The 16,461-nt window shown below is 36.4% G+C and overlaps 1 protein-coding gene across 1 annotated transcript; it reads right to left on the bottom strand.

The window, feature by feature from the left end:
• Positions 1 to 6,743: 6,743 nt before the first annotated feature.
• On the bottom strand, positions 6,744 to 14,264 carry LOC107794933 (uncharacterized). The gene is made up of 7 exons (XM_016617490.2): positions 13,547 to 14,264; positions 11,905 to 11,979; positions 11,311 to 11,827; positions 10,249 to 10,634; positions 8,274 to 8,500; positions 8,016 to 8,163; positions 6,744 to 7,281 (listed from the first exon to the last, which is right to left on the bottom strand). Exons 1-7 carry the CDS (start codon positions 14,054 to 14,056, stop codon positions 7,153 to 7,155), a joined length of 1,992 nt encoding a protein of 663 aa, XP_016472976.1. The 5' UTR covers positions 14,057 to 14,264; the 3' UTR covers positions 6,744 to 7,152.
• Positions 14,265 to 16,461: the final 2,197 nt, after the last annotated feature.

The following is a 16,461-nucleotide window of genomic DNA, read 5'->3' on the forward strand; positions in this document are numbered from 1 at the left end:
CCTAACTAGAAGAATTATGGTTAGAGTATCTATTTTACACATCACAGTTAGAAATAACCCATTATTTAGTTTTCAGAATTCTTGTGCATTGGGTTAAGGAAAATTGAGTTACTAAAATTTCAGGTCAAGAGTGAATCAATTTATTTAATCACAAATAAACACCATAAATATTTTCCTGATTTCCTCAGCACAATAACAAAAATAAACAACAGGAACAACCGTCAATAGCGAACTAGTTGGAGGGTAAAATAGGTAATTGACTATCGAAAGTTTGAGAAATCTAGTTGAATGATTTTCTGAGTGTAATATGCATAATTAAGTGACTTTTTATTTACAAACAAAAGAAACATAACTTTACTAGCCCGTTTGGCCATAGAAAGAGATTTCTTTTTTTCGAAATTTTTTTCACTTTCTTCGAAATCAGTGTTTGACCGTGAAATTTTTTATTTTCACTTGAAGATGAATTTCGAAATTTTTCTAAAATTTGAAAAAAACTCCAAAAAGCCATTTTTTAAAATTTTCACTTTAGATCACTCACAAAGATTCAAGAACAACTAAAAATTATATTCATGTTCAAACACAATTGTAATGTTGTGTTACCATTTTCACTTGAATTTTTTTTTACCTTTTTCCGAAATTTTACAATTCTTATGTCCAAACGCCTACTATGTTATTTCGAATAGTTGAGTGGTCATTTAAATAATAAGTATTTGGCTACCGAAAGTTTAGGAAATAGGCATAAGCTAAGTGACTTTTTAGTTACAAATAAAATAAACATGACTTTACTAGGTAATTTTCATTAATTGAGTGACTATTTGAATTACGAACTCGAGATACGAGCATACCTGAATACTAGTATTATAAAGCTTTGCTCATACTATCAAAATCAGACACAATAAAGGACTGCACTAGTAAAACAAATGAGACTCTTTACAAACAAAACTATCTTCACATCCTAAGGAGTCGTTTGGTTGGAATACGATTTATACCGATATAAGTTATGCCCATATAAGTTGTACTGGGATAAGTTATGTTGGGATCGGTTATGTTGGGATTGTTGTTTATTCACTATTTGGTATGTTGTATTAAGAATGACAATTGCATAATTTCTAAGAAAAATGTATAAGTTATACCGATGCTAATTACCCCACCTTCTATAAGGTATAAGTTATCCCAATGTTAAAATTAACATCGGGATAACTTATACCTGATTTGCTAACCAAACAGAATATTAAAGTGGTATTAAATTTTTATACCATCCTTACACCTTCTTATACCTCATACCAAACGACCCCTAAGTCCTTTTCTAATTTAATCCATTGTTAGTTACAGCATATCTTTGCTGCAAATAGTAGAATTGATCTATTTTTTACTAAACACGTCCACTTTATATTTTAAAATTTTAATCATAAAAAGCAAATTCTAAATCAAGAAGCTCCATTGCTCCAATATCAAATAAACCATGCTCACATATTTCAATGAAATGGTATCAATTTGGCATTTTCAAGGTTACAGACACAAACATATCCCCACTCCATCCAATAAGTATGCAACACAGCATTGAAGATATTTCTCTGGGACAAATTTGACAGCTAGAAAAAAAAAAAAAAAAAAAAAAAAAAAAAAAAAAAAAAAATATTCCATGACATATATGTTGAAGTTTGGCAAAATGCCAAAGTCCCACATTGGTTGGGAGTTAAGTTTGGAAGGGATTTTTCCCCTATAAAAGAAGACCTAATGTTTAGAATTGAAACACACCTCTCATTTGCCTTCTCATCTGTTTAAGGCATTTGTATCTTCTCTCTTTAGTATTATTTCACTTGTATTTTTGGAGTGAAATAAAATATTGGTTGTGTCCGAGGAGTAGGCAAAATTAGCCGAACCTCGTAAATTCTGGTGTTCCCTTTATTGTTGCTTTATTGTCTTATTTATTATTTGGTGGCTGTCGTAATTTTTGGTATAGTAGTTGTGACTTATTCACACTATATACATTTGGCTTCCGCAACAATTGGTATCAGAGCCAAGGTACTGTCTAAGTATGCTCTGTGGTTGCAGCATAGTCTGATCTTCCACATCAGAAAAGATTTATCTTGGTAACTGAGTCAAGGTTCTGTCTGAGTATGCTCTGTAGTTGCAGCTTAGTCTGATCTTCTACATCAGAAAGGAAATAATCTTGATTTGTGTCGTCAGCTATTAAATAATATTTGTGTCAAATATGGGGGACAATAAACAAGAAGAATCTACATCAAGTGTCAACAATACGTCATCATTGGCATCTTCGCTTATGACAAGAATTGTGTCAAATGCGAAATTTGCGGTAGAAATTTTTGACGGGTCCGGACATTTTGGGATGTGGCAAGGCGAGGTTCTAGATGTTCTTTTTCAACAAGGGCTAGATCTGGCCATTGAAGAAAAGAAACCAGATGTTATTGGAGAAGAAGATTGGAGAATTATCAACCGTGTTGCTTGCGGTACCATTCGATCCTACCTTGCTAGAGAGCAGAAATATCCATACACAAAGGAAACTTCTGCAAGTAAATTATGAAAAGCACTGGAGGATAAATTTTTGAAGAAAAACAGTCAAAATAAATTGTACATGAAGAAGAGACTGTTTCACTTCACCTATGTTCCTGGTACCACGATGAATGAACATATCACCAGTTTCAATAAGTTGGTCACAGATTTGCAAAATATGGATACAACTTATGATGATGGTGACTTGGCCTTAATGTTGTTGGCGTCACTTCCTGATGAGTACGAGCACCTTGAAACTACTCTACTCCATGGAAATGACGAAATTTCTCTCAGAGAAGTTTGTTCAGCTTTGTACAGCTATGAACAAAGAAAGCGAGAAAAACAGAAGGGCGGAGAAGGAGAAGCACTGTTTGTGAGGGGTCGTCCTCAAAATCAAACGAGGACAAAGAAGGGAAGATCCAAGTCAAGATCCAGACCCAGCAAAGATGAATGTGCCTTTTGTCGAGAAAAAGGGCACTGGAAGAAAGACTGTCCGAAGTTGAAGAATAAGGCCAAACATAACAATGGAAAGGCCATTATGGATTCAAATGTAGCTGATTGTGATGATTCAGACTTCTCATTAGTTACAACAGAGTCATCAACATCATCAGACATATGGTTGATGGACTCGGCTTGTAGCTATCATATGTGTCCCAACAGGGACTGGTTCATGGAATTTCAAGAAGGAGAATATGGAGTCATCCACACAGCGGATAACAGCCCTCTTACCTCATATGGCATTGGTTCAATACGATTAAGGAACCATGATGGAATGATCAGAACATTGATAGATGTTCGATATGTACCGGATTTGAAGAAGAATCTCATCTCTGTGGGAGCCCTAGAATCAAAAGGGTTCAAAATCATTGCAGAAAATGGAGTGATGAGAGTATGCTCCAGTGCACTAGTGGTAATGAAGGCTAATCGGAAGAATAATAATATGTACCGCTATCGTGGCAGTACAGTTATTGGGACAGCGACAGTAACATCCAGTGACGACAAAGAGGCAGAAGCAACCAAGCTATGGCACATGCGCTTGGGACATGCTGGAGGAAAATCCTTGAAAACTCTATCAGATCAAGGATTGTTAAAAGGAGTAAAGGCTTGCAACTTGGAGTTTTGTGAGCATTGTGTCAAAGGGAAACAGACAAGGGTTAAATTTGGTACAGCGATCCATAATACTAAAGGCATTTTGGATTATGTACACTCTGATGTTTGGGGTCCTTCCAAAACACCTTCATTGGGTGGGAAGCACTATTTTGTAACCTTTGTTGATGATTTTTCTCGAAGAATGTGGGTGTATACAATGAAAAACAAAGATGAAGTGCTGGGAATTTTTCTCAAATGGAAGACGATGGTGGAGAATCAAACAGGCAGGAGGATCAAGTGTATTCGCACAGACAATGGAGGTGAATACAAAAATGATCATTTCAATAAGGTCTGTGAAAATGATGGCATCGTCCGACACTTCACTGTTAGACATACACCACAACAGAATGGAGTGGCAGAACGTATGAACCGGACCTTGCTGGAGAAGGTACGGTGTATGTTGTCCAATGCTGGCTTGGGCAAAGAATTTTAGGCTGAGGCAATTACATATGCATGTCACCTCATTAATCGTCTACCATCTGCTGCTATTGATGGCAAAACACCATTTGAAAAATGGTACGGAAAACCTGCTGTAGATTATAACTCTTTGCACGTGTTTGGCTCAACTGCATATTATCATGTGACGGAGTCAAAATTGGATCCAAGGGCAAAGAAGGCTATTTTTATGGGAATTACTTCTGGAGTCAAAGGATATCGCTTATGGTGCCCTATGACAAAGAAAGTAATATTCAGCAGAGATGTTACCTTTGATGAATTTGCTATGGTAAATAAGGTAACAGAAGATACCAAACAAAATGAAGGTGCTTCTAAGCAGGTGGAGTTTGAGGGAAAATTTATTTTTCCTACACAAGAAGCAGAGGAGGAAACAAATGAAGATTACCCTCTGGAAGGAGAGCCAGTAGAGGAGATTCTAACTCAGGAATCTCAACAACAACTTGAATCAATAGCAACCAGCAGGCCAAAAAGAACAATAACGAAACCTGTTCGTCTCATAGAGACGGTTGCTTGTGCAACCTCAATTGTAGCTGATGATGTTCCTACTACTTATAAAGACGCTGTCCAAAGTTCAGAAGAAGATAAGTGGAGGATTGCCATGAATGATGAAATACAGTCCCTTCATCAGAATCATACATGGAGATTGGCCAATCTCCCGAAGGGAAAGAAAGCAATTGGGTGCAAATGGGTATTTGCAAAGAAGGAAGGATTTCCTAACCAAGTAGATGTTCGCTACAAAGCAAGATTGGTGGCCAAAGGATATGCTCAAAAGGAGGGAATTGATTACAATGAAGTTGTTTTCTCCAGTTGTAAAACATTCCTCCATTAGAATTATGTTGGCTTTGGTAGCACAATTGGATTTGGAACTAGTTCAGATGGATGTAAAAACTGCGTTTTTACATGGAAACTTGGAGGAGGAAATCTACATGACTCAGCCAGAAGGATTCAAAGTTGCTGGAAAAGAAAATATGGTGTGCAAACTTGAAAAATCGTTGTACGGATTGAAACAATCTTCTAGACAATGGTACAAGCGATTTGACGAGTTTATGTTGCGGCAAGGGTACAAGAGAAGCAAATACGATCATTGTGTGTATTTACACAAGCTTAAAGATGGTTCATTTGTATATCTTCTCCTATATGTTGATGATATGTTGATAGCTTCCAAGAATTCGGAAGAAATTGATAAGTTGAAGATTCAACTGAAGAAGGAGTTCGAGATGAAGGATTTGGGTGAGGCAAAGAAAATTCTTGGCATGGAGATAATTAGAGATAGACGTTCAAAGAAACTCTGTTTATCTCAAAAGGAATATTTGAAGAGAGTACTTCAACGTTTTGGCATAGATGATAAGACTAAGCCAGTTAGTACTCCACTTGCTTCCCATTTTAAGCTAAGTACTACTATGTCGCCAATGGATGAAGCTGAACGAGAGTATATGTCAAAGGTACCATACGCAAATGTTGTTGGTAGCTTGATGTATGCAATGGTTTGCACAAGGCCTGACATTTCACAAGCTGTTGGAGTTATTAGCAGATATATGCACAATCCAGGGAAGGAGCATTGGCAAGCTGTGAAGTGGATTCTACGGTATATTCATAATACTGTAGATGTCGGGTTAGTTTTTGAGCAGGAAGACAATCAGTCTGTAGTTGGATATTGTGACTCAGATTTTGCGGGTGATATGGACAAACGAAGATCAACTACTGGTTATGTGTTTACTTTTGCAAAGGCACCAGTTAGTTGGAAGTCTACTTTGCAGTCAACAGTTGCTTTGTCTACAACAGAGGCAGAGTACATGGCTATTACAGATGCTGTGAAAGAGGCAATTTGGCTTCAAGGATTGCTAAAGGAGCTTGGTGTTGAACAAAAAGGTATCACAATTTTTTGTGATAGTCAAAGTGCTATTCAATTAGCGAAGAACCAAGTTTATCATGCAAGGACGAAGCACATTGATGTTCGGTATCATTTCGTACGAGAAATCATAGAAAAAGGTGGAGTCACGATGAAGAAAATTCATACTACAGAGAATCCTGCTGATATGCTGACAAAGGTGGTGACTGCGGTCAAGTTTCAACATTGTTTGGATTTGATCAACATTGTTGAACACTGAAGATTGAAGATGAAGACACAACCAAAATTTGTTATTGAGAGAGAATTGAAAATGTGGAATTTTGCCAAGGTGGAGATTTGTTGAAGTTTGGCAAAATGCCAAAGTCCCACATTGGTTGGGAGTTAAGTTTGGAAGGGATTTTTCCCCTATAAAAGAAGACCTAATGTTTAGAATTGAAACACACCTCTCATTTGCCTTCTCATCTGTTTAAGGCATTTGTATCTTCTCTCTTTAGTATTATTTCACTTGTATTTTTGGAGTGAAATAAAATATTAGTTGTGTCCGAGGAGTAGGCAAAATTAGCCGAACCTCGTAAATTCTGGTGTTCCCTTTATTGTTGCTTTATTGTCTTATTTATTATTTGGTGGCTGTCATAATTTTTGGTATAGTAGTTGTGACTTATTCACACTATATACATTTGGCTTCCGCAACAACGTAGGGTCCGAGATAGGACCGCACCCCAAGGGGTGTGATGTAGACAGTATACCCTAATGCAAGCATTAATGACCGTCTCCGTCGCTCGAACCGTGACCTATAAGTCACACGGAAACAACTTTACCATTACTCCAAAACAGCCACCAAAAGGGAAAAAAGAATAATGACTTGTGGCACAGCTAATTTAAACTAAGCAAAACTCTTTTATCTTTTTGAAAAAAAAGAGAGCAGTGGTTAAAATCTGCTGGTGATGTTGCCGTCGCCCTTACTATTCCTCAAAGTTTGTCTAAACGAACTTGCACAAAGTTCTGCGTACGCCACTGTATCCCCTCACAACTGCTGTGAAAATGCCATATATATCACACAGGAGAAGATGAGTCCTCCGGCGATAGCTAGGATCATAGCCATCAACCTCTGCCATAAGCACGAACGAAGAATATGGAAGAAATTTTCTGGGAGAAATCCCCTTAAATTGAAAGTTTCTTTCGGACTATTCAGCAGTATGTTGTTTGCAGCCCTTAGGTCCATAATGCTGGGAGCTTCGCTTCACATTCTTTCTACAAAGGTAACAATAATGATTCTGGCACGCCCAACAGAATATGTGATTGTTATTGCCAACCTGCGATGATGATGACAAAGGAAAACGAGGACGACTTAGCTACTATGTTAAACAGAAAGAAGGAAAGAAGAGAATAAATCTGCTCAACGGCAGGAAAAACTGTAAAGAAGAAGACGATGGAAAGGACCCTTTCCCCACTTATAGACAGATTCAATAGAGTAAAGAAAGAATAACAGAATATGAACAACATTATGAGTTCTAACATAAACTCTATAAAGAGAATAAAAATTCATATGCTAATTTCATTAGCTCGCCGTGGAAAAAGTAACTCTCAATGTATTTTCTGATAACACTAAACCATATATCCTTTCCATGATGACGTTAAACACAGTCTAATAAACAAAACGTAGAATTTAATCTCTCTGAAAGCTCGATTCATGGTTCAGAGAGAATACCTGTATCTGCAATTTAAAAATTGTCGACAAATGCACTAACAAAAAAGTATATGAAGCAAAAAGTAGTTAACAACTTTCAGTTACTCCTGTAAGTCAAAACACTGGTTACAGAATATATGACAAGTGACAACTATGGGTATGACCATCACACTAATCGGAAAAATTTGGGCGAAAAAGAACTCAACTAAAATCATCTATAGTTATAGGCAAGACAATTAACAGGAGAGGCGCGATTAGCCAGACGCTCATAATCTCATTCTGCATTAACATTTCAACTTCAAAATATGAAGAGGTGCGAAACAACGGCTTTAAGGAAAAGAAATTGAGAACCTGTCTTACCTTTGCATTCATTTGGCCACAATTAGGGCAAGGATGACCATGATTAGCATAGATTTGAGCTTGAATCTGACCGACCACTTGGCGATGATTAATCCTCTCTTCCCACATCTGAATTGCTTCTGGTTGAAAAAGTTCACATTTCCCCTCCCTTTAACAAGAAAAAGCTCCTCAAATTAAGCATATAAATGAAATATCAAGGTCACAGACAGAGGACATACGATACGTGAAGCCATTCTACAGTCGAAACTTGTACCAAACCTGAAGTGCTCATATCCTTCAATTTTCTGATTACAGCGATAGCAGAAATATGTTCCACAATTATCGCAAACCATCTTATTGCAGCCTTCAGTTCGCGAGATAGCCATCTTACAGGAAGGGCACTGCTTCGCGGAACGGTGAATTTCCTTCATACTGAGAATCTCATTGATCATTTCTTTCTCACGGTGCCTTTGGTGATCTTTCAGTTGAGATGAATTCTGTCGCTCCTGATGCAATAGATTAAAAATGACAAGAGCTAAATATAAACCTCCCGATAGATAAGTTATGAAATAGAAGAACGATGGTCTCAAAGTGCAAATATCATTAACATGGAATAGTAGAGTGTAGAAGGTGATCCCTATCAGCTCTTCCTTATAGTACTAGAATCCTGGGGAAGACCCTCACAGTATTTTCAATACATTGTAAAATTGTTTATGAACTAAGCTACCTTAGGGTTTAACCTCTTTAGACTACTTTGTTGTGCCTATTTTCTATGGCCAAGATCTATTGAAGGAGGAAGAAGAGGAAATTGGCACCTAACTTACCAGAGTTTCAGCATTATGGGCCGTTGGAAGGTCATAGAGGGGGACACAACATAACATCTAAAGGAATTGATAAGTCCATGTTGACAATTAAGGCCTTTTCGTTTTCGGCCTTTTCATTCTTTATCACTTGATCGAGGACATGGAAATCCCTAATAATAATTTTACATGAATGTATTTCCGTGGAAATTGTGATTCATGATTATATCAAGTATTTTACCGAATGTAAGCTACCCTTGATTAAACAAGATTATAAATGATTACACAGACGGTGCAAGTAATAGAGGATAAAATGAGAAAAGGTTGATTGAAATGGTTTAGTTTGTAGAACTCCATAAGCACTGCTATGTAGGCGCGACAATACAATGATTGAAGGTGATAAAAAGGGACAATGTACACTAAAATCCACAAAGAGAGAAAACATTATGAAAGCAAAGAATCCATACAGGCGATACCAACTAGTTGGGATTAAGGCTTAGTTGTTGTTACTACACTTACATTAGGTTTGGACCGTTTGGTATAAGGAGATTTTTATGCGAATTAGAGATTTGTATATCTCAGATGGTTCGGGCGTGTGCAGAGGAGAAGCCTTGATGCACCGGTGAGGAGGTATGAGTGGTTGGCCGTGGTGGGTGCGAGAAGAGGTAGAGGGAGACCTAAGAAGTATTGGGGAGAGGTGATCAGGACATGGTACGACTGCAGATTTCCGAGGACATGGCCCTTGATAGGAAGGCCTGGAGGTCAAGCATTAGGGTTGTAGGATAGGGGTAGTAAAGCTTTCCTTACTTCATACCGGGGGTGAGGCGAGGTTGGATTAGGGTTGATCTTAGATGGCTTGCAGTTTATGTTGAACCCATACTATTCTTGTTGTTTATCTTAGCCTCGGGCCTTAGATTCCGGTTACTGTTATTGCATGTCAATCATCTTTTGGTTATTATGCTTATGTTACTATTACGGTTACTACTGGAGTTACTAATGAATTCTCTTTTCTTGTTTCTTATTTTATTTTCATCTTTCTGTATCGGAAACAACCTCTCTGCCCCTATCGGGGCAGGGGTAAGGTCTGCATACACATTACCCTCCCCAAACCCCACTATGTGGGATTTTACTGGGTAGTTGTTGTTGTTGTATATCTCTGTAAAGATAAGTTTGTGACTTAGAGAACCTCCAATTCTATAAAACTCCTAAGTTTACTTAAAAGACAAATTCTTTAGTGTTAGAATGAAATGGAACTAAATAGAGCGAAATGGAATCTTGCTAATTTGCGTTGAGGCATAGTTGATTGATTGGTTGATAGTGAAACTTAACCAACGTCTAGAGGAGGTAAAAGAAAATGTCTAGGACAATCCTTAACATAAGTTCTTCTTTATATTAATAAAGAGGCCAATCTTCGTAAGGAGAAGAACATAATGAAGTTAAGACAAGACAAATACCTGCAAAATAAGAAGCTTCATTTCTGGTGTCATGCACGTAACTCCGACATGACGCTTCTCTTTGCATAATGTACAAAAACTATAGAAGCATTTTGCACATTGGGCATGCTCATCTTCATCCTCGATACATATTGTTTCGCATCTTGGGCAGTAGCACACATCAGACATTGATTCCAACGTTTTCTGTAACATCATTGATTCCCAACGTTCAAACTCCACTTCACCGAGTAACCGCTTTAGCAAACCCGGAGGAATCATACCTCCACATTTTGCCTCAGGGCACAGAAGCTTACTGATTGTACCTTCCTTGACATGCATATCGGAGTAAGTTTTCATGCAACTCCAGCAGAAAAAGTGTTGACATGGCAACCTCACAAACTCCATACCTGATAAAAACAAAAGTTTCAGAACCCACTTATCACTTGAGAGGTTATTGGATATCCAATTTCCTATATGTTCACGCCTAATGTGTACATACAAGAGAGGGGAAGAGGCGGGTATATCTCTCTCTGTGTGTTCACATATTTTCTAAAACTGAAAATGCACGCATTCGTACACAGAACAGGATGGATCCTATGATGGGAAGAATAACTGTAAGAATCAAGTTAAACCACAGAATGAGCAGAGATAATAATAGAATGTCGTTTTATTTGTTTTCCTCACACAACAACCAAGGAGATACAACGGTAATGAATATTAAAGATAAGCATCTGAATACACAACCTTATCTTCCTTGTAGAAATAGAAACATCAGAGAAACGCGGAAGAGTCTGAACTGGTTACACTTCCGAAGGTGGCAAAACAGGCAGCAAATGTTCCATACCATTCATGAAGAAGATTCTCCTTGTTACTAAGCTAATGAAAAAGGACTGATCAAAAAGTGGAATCGTAAGTAAACTTCCTCCTTAACTTGATCGGATCACACAACTTGCCCTCAATGATTGGACTGAAACCTTGTCGATTAACTTTTGGACTCAAGTTTATTTTTTAAATTCCAGGGATATTACGGCTTTTTACAATATACTATTATAAACAAAATAAAGTATAAGATTTCGAAAATACCAGGAAATTCGCTGAAACATATGCAACACTGATGAATGTTTCTACGGAAATTCTCATGGCGTTGTTCCTCGTCATAGTTCTTGAGTGAGGGGATATCAACCTCTGGTGAGACAGTTCCTGAAATTGCTCGGCAATCTCCAATATGACTCTTGGCACAAAAACGTAACTTTATTTCTTGATCAAACTGAAAATGAGAAAGAGAAGAGCTATGCAACCACTCCACCCACTGGTATATAACCTCTTGACCTAATTGATCCTTCCAGATTGAATCAAGCATAGAGCAAAGAGAGGAAATTTTTGCCAAATCCAACCACTGGACAGAGATTGTAAAGTGAGGAGCAAGATGGCTCGGATATGATTTAGGTAATAAACACGTTAACACAATTGGTGGTAAATGCTCAACTTTGAAGGAGTATGAGCACTCAGATGAACTATCTTCTGGTATTCCTAGAGCACCAGAGGAACTTAAATTTACAAACACCGTCAGCTCATCAGGAACTTCAATATGTATATGAATCTGCAAATTAGCACAAAATGAGCTTTGGTTTTTCAGAGTAAAGCATAGTTTATGAGTTTATCAAGGCACTACAATACCTGAAAAGATCGTAGGCCATTTTGTCTATCAAGAATGAAGACATTGTCACCATAAATTGATTCCAGCACTAGTAACTGCAAAGAACCATCTATAATGTCAAAATGTGCTTTAAATAAACAAATGAAAATAAAGATGGAGAGGGAGATACAGAGAAGAGGATTTATATTTTCTTGACAATTAATTATCTCAGTACACCACAATACTGCACACTCTAACACCAAGAGAACACTCGCACAAGTTAAGTTCACATCAGTGTTTTCAAAGGCGAAAAGCGCAAAAAAGCTCCAAGGTACATCGGGGCTTTAAGCGCAAATAAAACGTGGACTTAAAAAAAAAAAGGTGCAAATGGAGAAAAAATATAAATATGCATGTGTAATCCAAGACTGATAGTTATAAGCATGAATAACAAATATATGGATAAAAAAATGATTTTTCTTACAATAAAGTAAAATATCACTTGTTTAGGTTTGCCTCTTTAGGATTACGCTCATTGGCAAGGAAAAGTATGCCTTAGAGCGTTGATGACAACACTGAAGAGTCCGCTAGCAAGGCGAAGAGCTCAACATGTTTTAAGCCTCGCTTTAGGGCTTAACCGCGCTTTAAGCGCGCCTTTGACAACACTGGTTCACATTAGCCATATCTCCACAAACGTTTAAATTACAAATGAAAAAGAAAAAGAAACAATTTTCCTCTCACACAAGATTATTCAACTATTTGTCATATACTAGCCCAACCATAAGAAACCAAGGACATGCTAATGCAAGATGCAATTTTTTAACCATCTTCCACTCATTTCAAATTGAATAATGACAAGGTTCATTATAACATTTCCACATCAGATACTACTTCACTGCATTGAAATCCGGAAACCTATACCACACTGTGAGAGGCTAGCTGTGAAGGAAGATATTTGATTAGACATGGAGTTTAACATGCTAATCTAACTTGTACTGCCTCTGTCCCAATTTAAGTGATACTCTTTCATTTTTTGTCTATACCAAAACAAAATGATATCTTTTTATATTTGGAAAAATTTTAACTTTAAACTTTCAATTTTACCCTTAATGGGATGATTTATAGCAATACAAATAACTATGGCTTGTTTTCGACGACAACTATTTGTTCATATACTAGACAACCATAAGAAACCAACGAAATGCTAATGCACGAAGCCCAACCTCCCACTCATTTTGAGTCGAACAGTGACATGGTTCGATTATAGCATTTCTACATTAGAGACTACTCTCACTGCATTGTAAACCTTAAACCTACACCACAATGTGAGAGGCCTGGCAACGAAAGACGGTACTTCCTTTGTGACGGTATTTGACTGCACGTGGAGTTCAACAAATTTTTTTATGATAGTGGTATCCGTACCAGCATGCACCTTGACTACTCTATCGGGTACCCGCTACCTCCCACCAGTAGAAATACCAGGCTTAGGCAGGAGGACAAGATTTGAACCTGAGACGTATGGTTCTCCTCCCACTTTATTGACCACTAGGCTACACCCTTAAGTGCGAGTTTAACAGGCCAATTTGACATACCGTACATATTTAGTAATAATAATTATAAAATATAAAATTTATAGTCGAAAGACATCAAAGTTTAAATTTTTAATAAAGGAATATAAGGTTTTACCTCATCTTCCTGAGCTTGATCATTGATTCTAAGCTGTTCAGCCGATAACTCGGGCTCCTCAGCACTCAATTGCAGCTCCTCTAGCCTTCTCCAAATACAATCAACATCATTATTATACAAAACAGACCCCTCAAATTTCTCTACACTATCACCACTATTTTCCAAAACAGGCCCCTCAACTTTCACTTTCTCTACACTTTCACCACTCTTTTCTTCCTCTTTAACACTTTCTTGTTTTACAATATCTACTTCATCCTCTTTCTTCTCAAAGTTTCCATTAACCACATGAGCACGCCGAATCTTGGATACCCTTTTGGAATTTTTGTGATTCTGAGGGTTTTTTGGGTCTTTTGGAATAAACTCTGAAATGGGTTCTTGTTTTGAAACTTCTATTGGATCAATTGGATTTTGATTGAGAGGAGATTTGATTACCCAATTTTGATTATTGAATTGGCGACGAGAATAATGAGTTGGTTTTGATCCTTTGCGACTTCCCTTTGAACTTGACATGGAGGAAAAATAAGCTTTAATTTTACCAGCAAAAAAATAGTTGAATTGGTGGCAGAGGGGCGGAGTGAAACACAAGGCGGTTGGTATTTTATAGTATTCTGAGCCTGACAGTTGAGGAAAACGGCTGTTTTTTGGGTGTCTGCTCCTCAAACCTTTTGCCCGACGAGGTTCAATGTGTCATTTTAAGCAAATCAATTTGGTCTAAAATAGCACGGAATTAGGATTTTTATAATATAAACAAGTAAATATAGGGGCGAACATATAACAGGTTTGAATTAGGTGATGGTAAATAGAGGCGGAGCCACATTTTAATTTTATGGGTTTTGAATTTTAGAATAATAATTTTAAGAGCTATTAACTAGGTTTTAAATTTAATATTTGTATGTATTTAATAAATTTTTTAAGATAAATACAATGTTTGAGCAAAAAGTATTGGTTCGGCCGAACCCGCATTCAGCCTTCTAGCTCCGCTACTGATTGTAAATAGTTGATAAGCTTAAAGTGCTGAAAAGTACTTTTAAATGCTGAAACTTATTTTTTAAATACGTATTTACGTGTCTGGGTAGAATTATTAAATTGATAATAAGCAGTTGATGTCTTTGATGATAAGCTATTTTTTTTTTAATAAAATGATTAAAATACTCTTAAACTTTACCAAATCTTATAAATAAATAAAAACTGTAAAGAAAAGGGTGAACAACGAATATGGAATGAAGAGAAAAGTTTAAAAATTTATTTTGGGAAAAGTATTTCGTGAATTACACATTATTATTAAGGTGAAATAGTAAAAGTTTTGGTTAAACTAAAAGTGCTTGTAAGGTAAAAACCCATAAGTTGGAGGTGACAAACTTATGACTTATGGTTGATTTTAGCTTATATGTACTTAGCTCATAAGCACTTTGAGTGTTTACAAAATTCATAGAGGATTCATCTAAACGCATAACTTACCGTACAATGAGTTAAACATAAAAAATCTTAAAAGTTGAACACATTAAATTTAAATTCTAAATTCACATTTAAGTAAACACACGAATAAGTTAAAAAAAAATTTAACATATAGTATATATACATAAGAAAATATTCAATCTTATTTGCACATTTTAATAATTTTTAAAATTTGAAATATGTTTATTGTACCACGCACGAACTCTTCAATTGTGGTTGTGTTGCTTCCAAGCAATAAGATTACTGGCTAAACGAACTACTTTTGACGAAATGCCCTGCTCTATAGAGTGGTTGTTTGCATATCAGTTGTTAGCAAGAATGGAATCAAATATTTATAGCTACATTATTATTATTATTATTATTATTAATTGTATTTTTTTTATTTTGCACCGGGAGTCCGAGTCTCTTAGAGCCCCGACTAATCCCGGGGGTGCACAAGCCCTCGGTAAGGAGTTTCCCGCAAGTGCACCACGGTTAATTCAGGTTTTACCCAGTCCGATGGCCCCCAGAAATTGTTTGCACCCAGTGAGTTTCGAACTTGACACCTTGAAAGGGAGCAAACCCCAAGACTCAAGTCAATTATCACCAGGCCAACCCCCGAGGGTTTACTATGAAATATTTAAAAATCATAAATTTTAAATAAAATATAGATATAAAATATCATTATAGCACGCTTCTTTTTTTCTTTAACAACTTGTTTGAATGAGTGTTGCATGTAACGTATCGTATTGTATTGTAATGCTTGTATTATATTGTTTAATAAATATAATATTTTGATGAGAAATATATTGAAAATTTCAACGTTTATAAATTTTGGAAAAGAGGTCTTTCGGGCTAGGCTAGAGGAATCTCTCTTTCGTCTCAGTAGTATTCGATTGCAGTGGCACCTCCAGAAATTTGTGATTATTTATATTATACGTGTCAAAGAGACTTTACATCTTTTACTCGCACATTTAGTTGTCTAAATTTGCTAACTACATTTAAAAAAGAAAACATTTCAAAGAGTTTTCTAACTATTTCAAGAAATTGGCTGATGACACCAAAAATGAAGATTAAAGAACATTTATTTAGACGAATTTTAGGACAACGACAAAAAAAAACTAAAAAGTACATTAAAACTTATCAACATAGTTATTCTTCCAACTCGTAAATTGCCACTCGAGAGGCAATTTGGTATAATGCTTCACTGAATAATATTTTTCAATATCAATGTAAAAATGATAAACTATTCTTTCACTATTATAATTCATTAAACTTTTTTTTTTAAAGGATTGTTGGACAAGAAGATAGACGATTCTTTATTAGGATTTTTTCCTTCCTATGCCATATATGAAACTTTATTACCAAATATGTGTATAGTATCTAAATTATCCGCATAGTCCACATTTTTCCTACAATTTCTGTATCATTCGTTTATTATAAATTAATAGGGCAGAATCTTCCCTTAATAATGCGCGAAA

Source organism: Nicotiana tabacum, chromosome 5 (assembly GCF_000715075.1).
Source record: "Nicotiana tabacum cultivar K326 chromosome 5, ASM71507v2, whole genome shotgun sequence".
Classification (NCBI taxonomy): domain Eukaryota; kingdom Viridiplantae; phylum Streptophyta; class Magnoliopsida; order Solanales; family Solanaceae; genus Nicotiana; species Nicotiana tabacum.

Coding starts and splice junctions, on each gene's coding strand:
- LOC107794933 (XM_016617490.2), bottom strand. CDS start 14,056: ATGTCAAGTTCAAAGGGAAGTCGCAAAGGATCAAAACCAACTCATTAT. Junction 10,635..11,310: donor ATGTTTCAGCGAATTTCCTG/GTATTTTCGAAA, acceptor TGTTTTTATCAG/GTATGGAGTTTGTGAGGTTG. Junction 7,282..8,015: donor GTGGCCAAATGAATGCAAAG/GTAAGACAGGTT, acceptor TCATCATCGCAG/GTTGGCAATAACAATCACAT.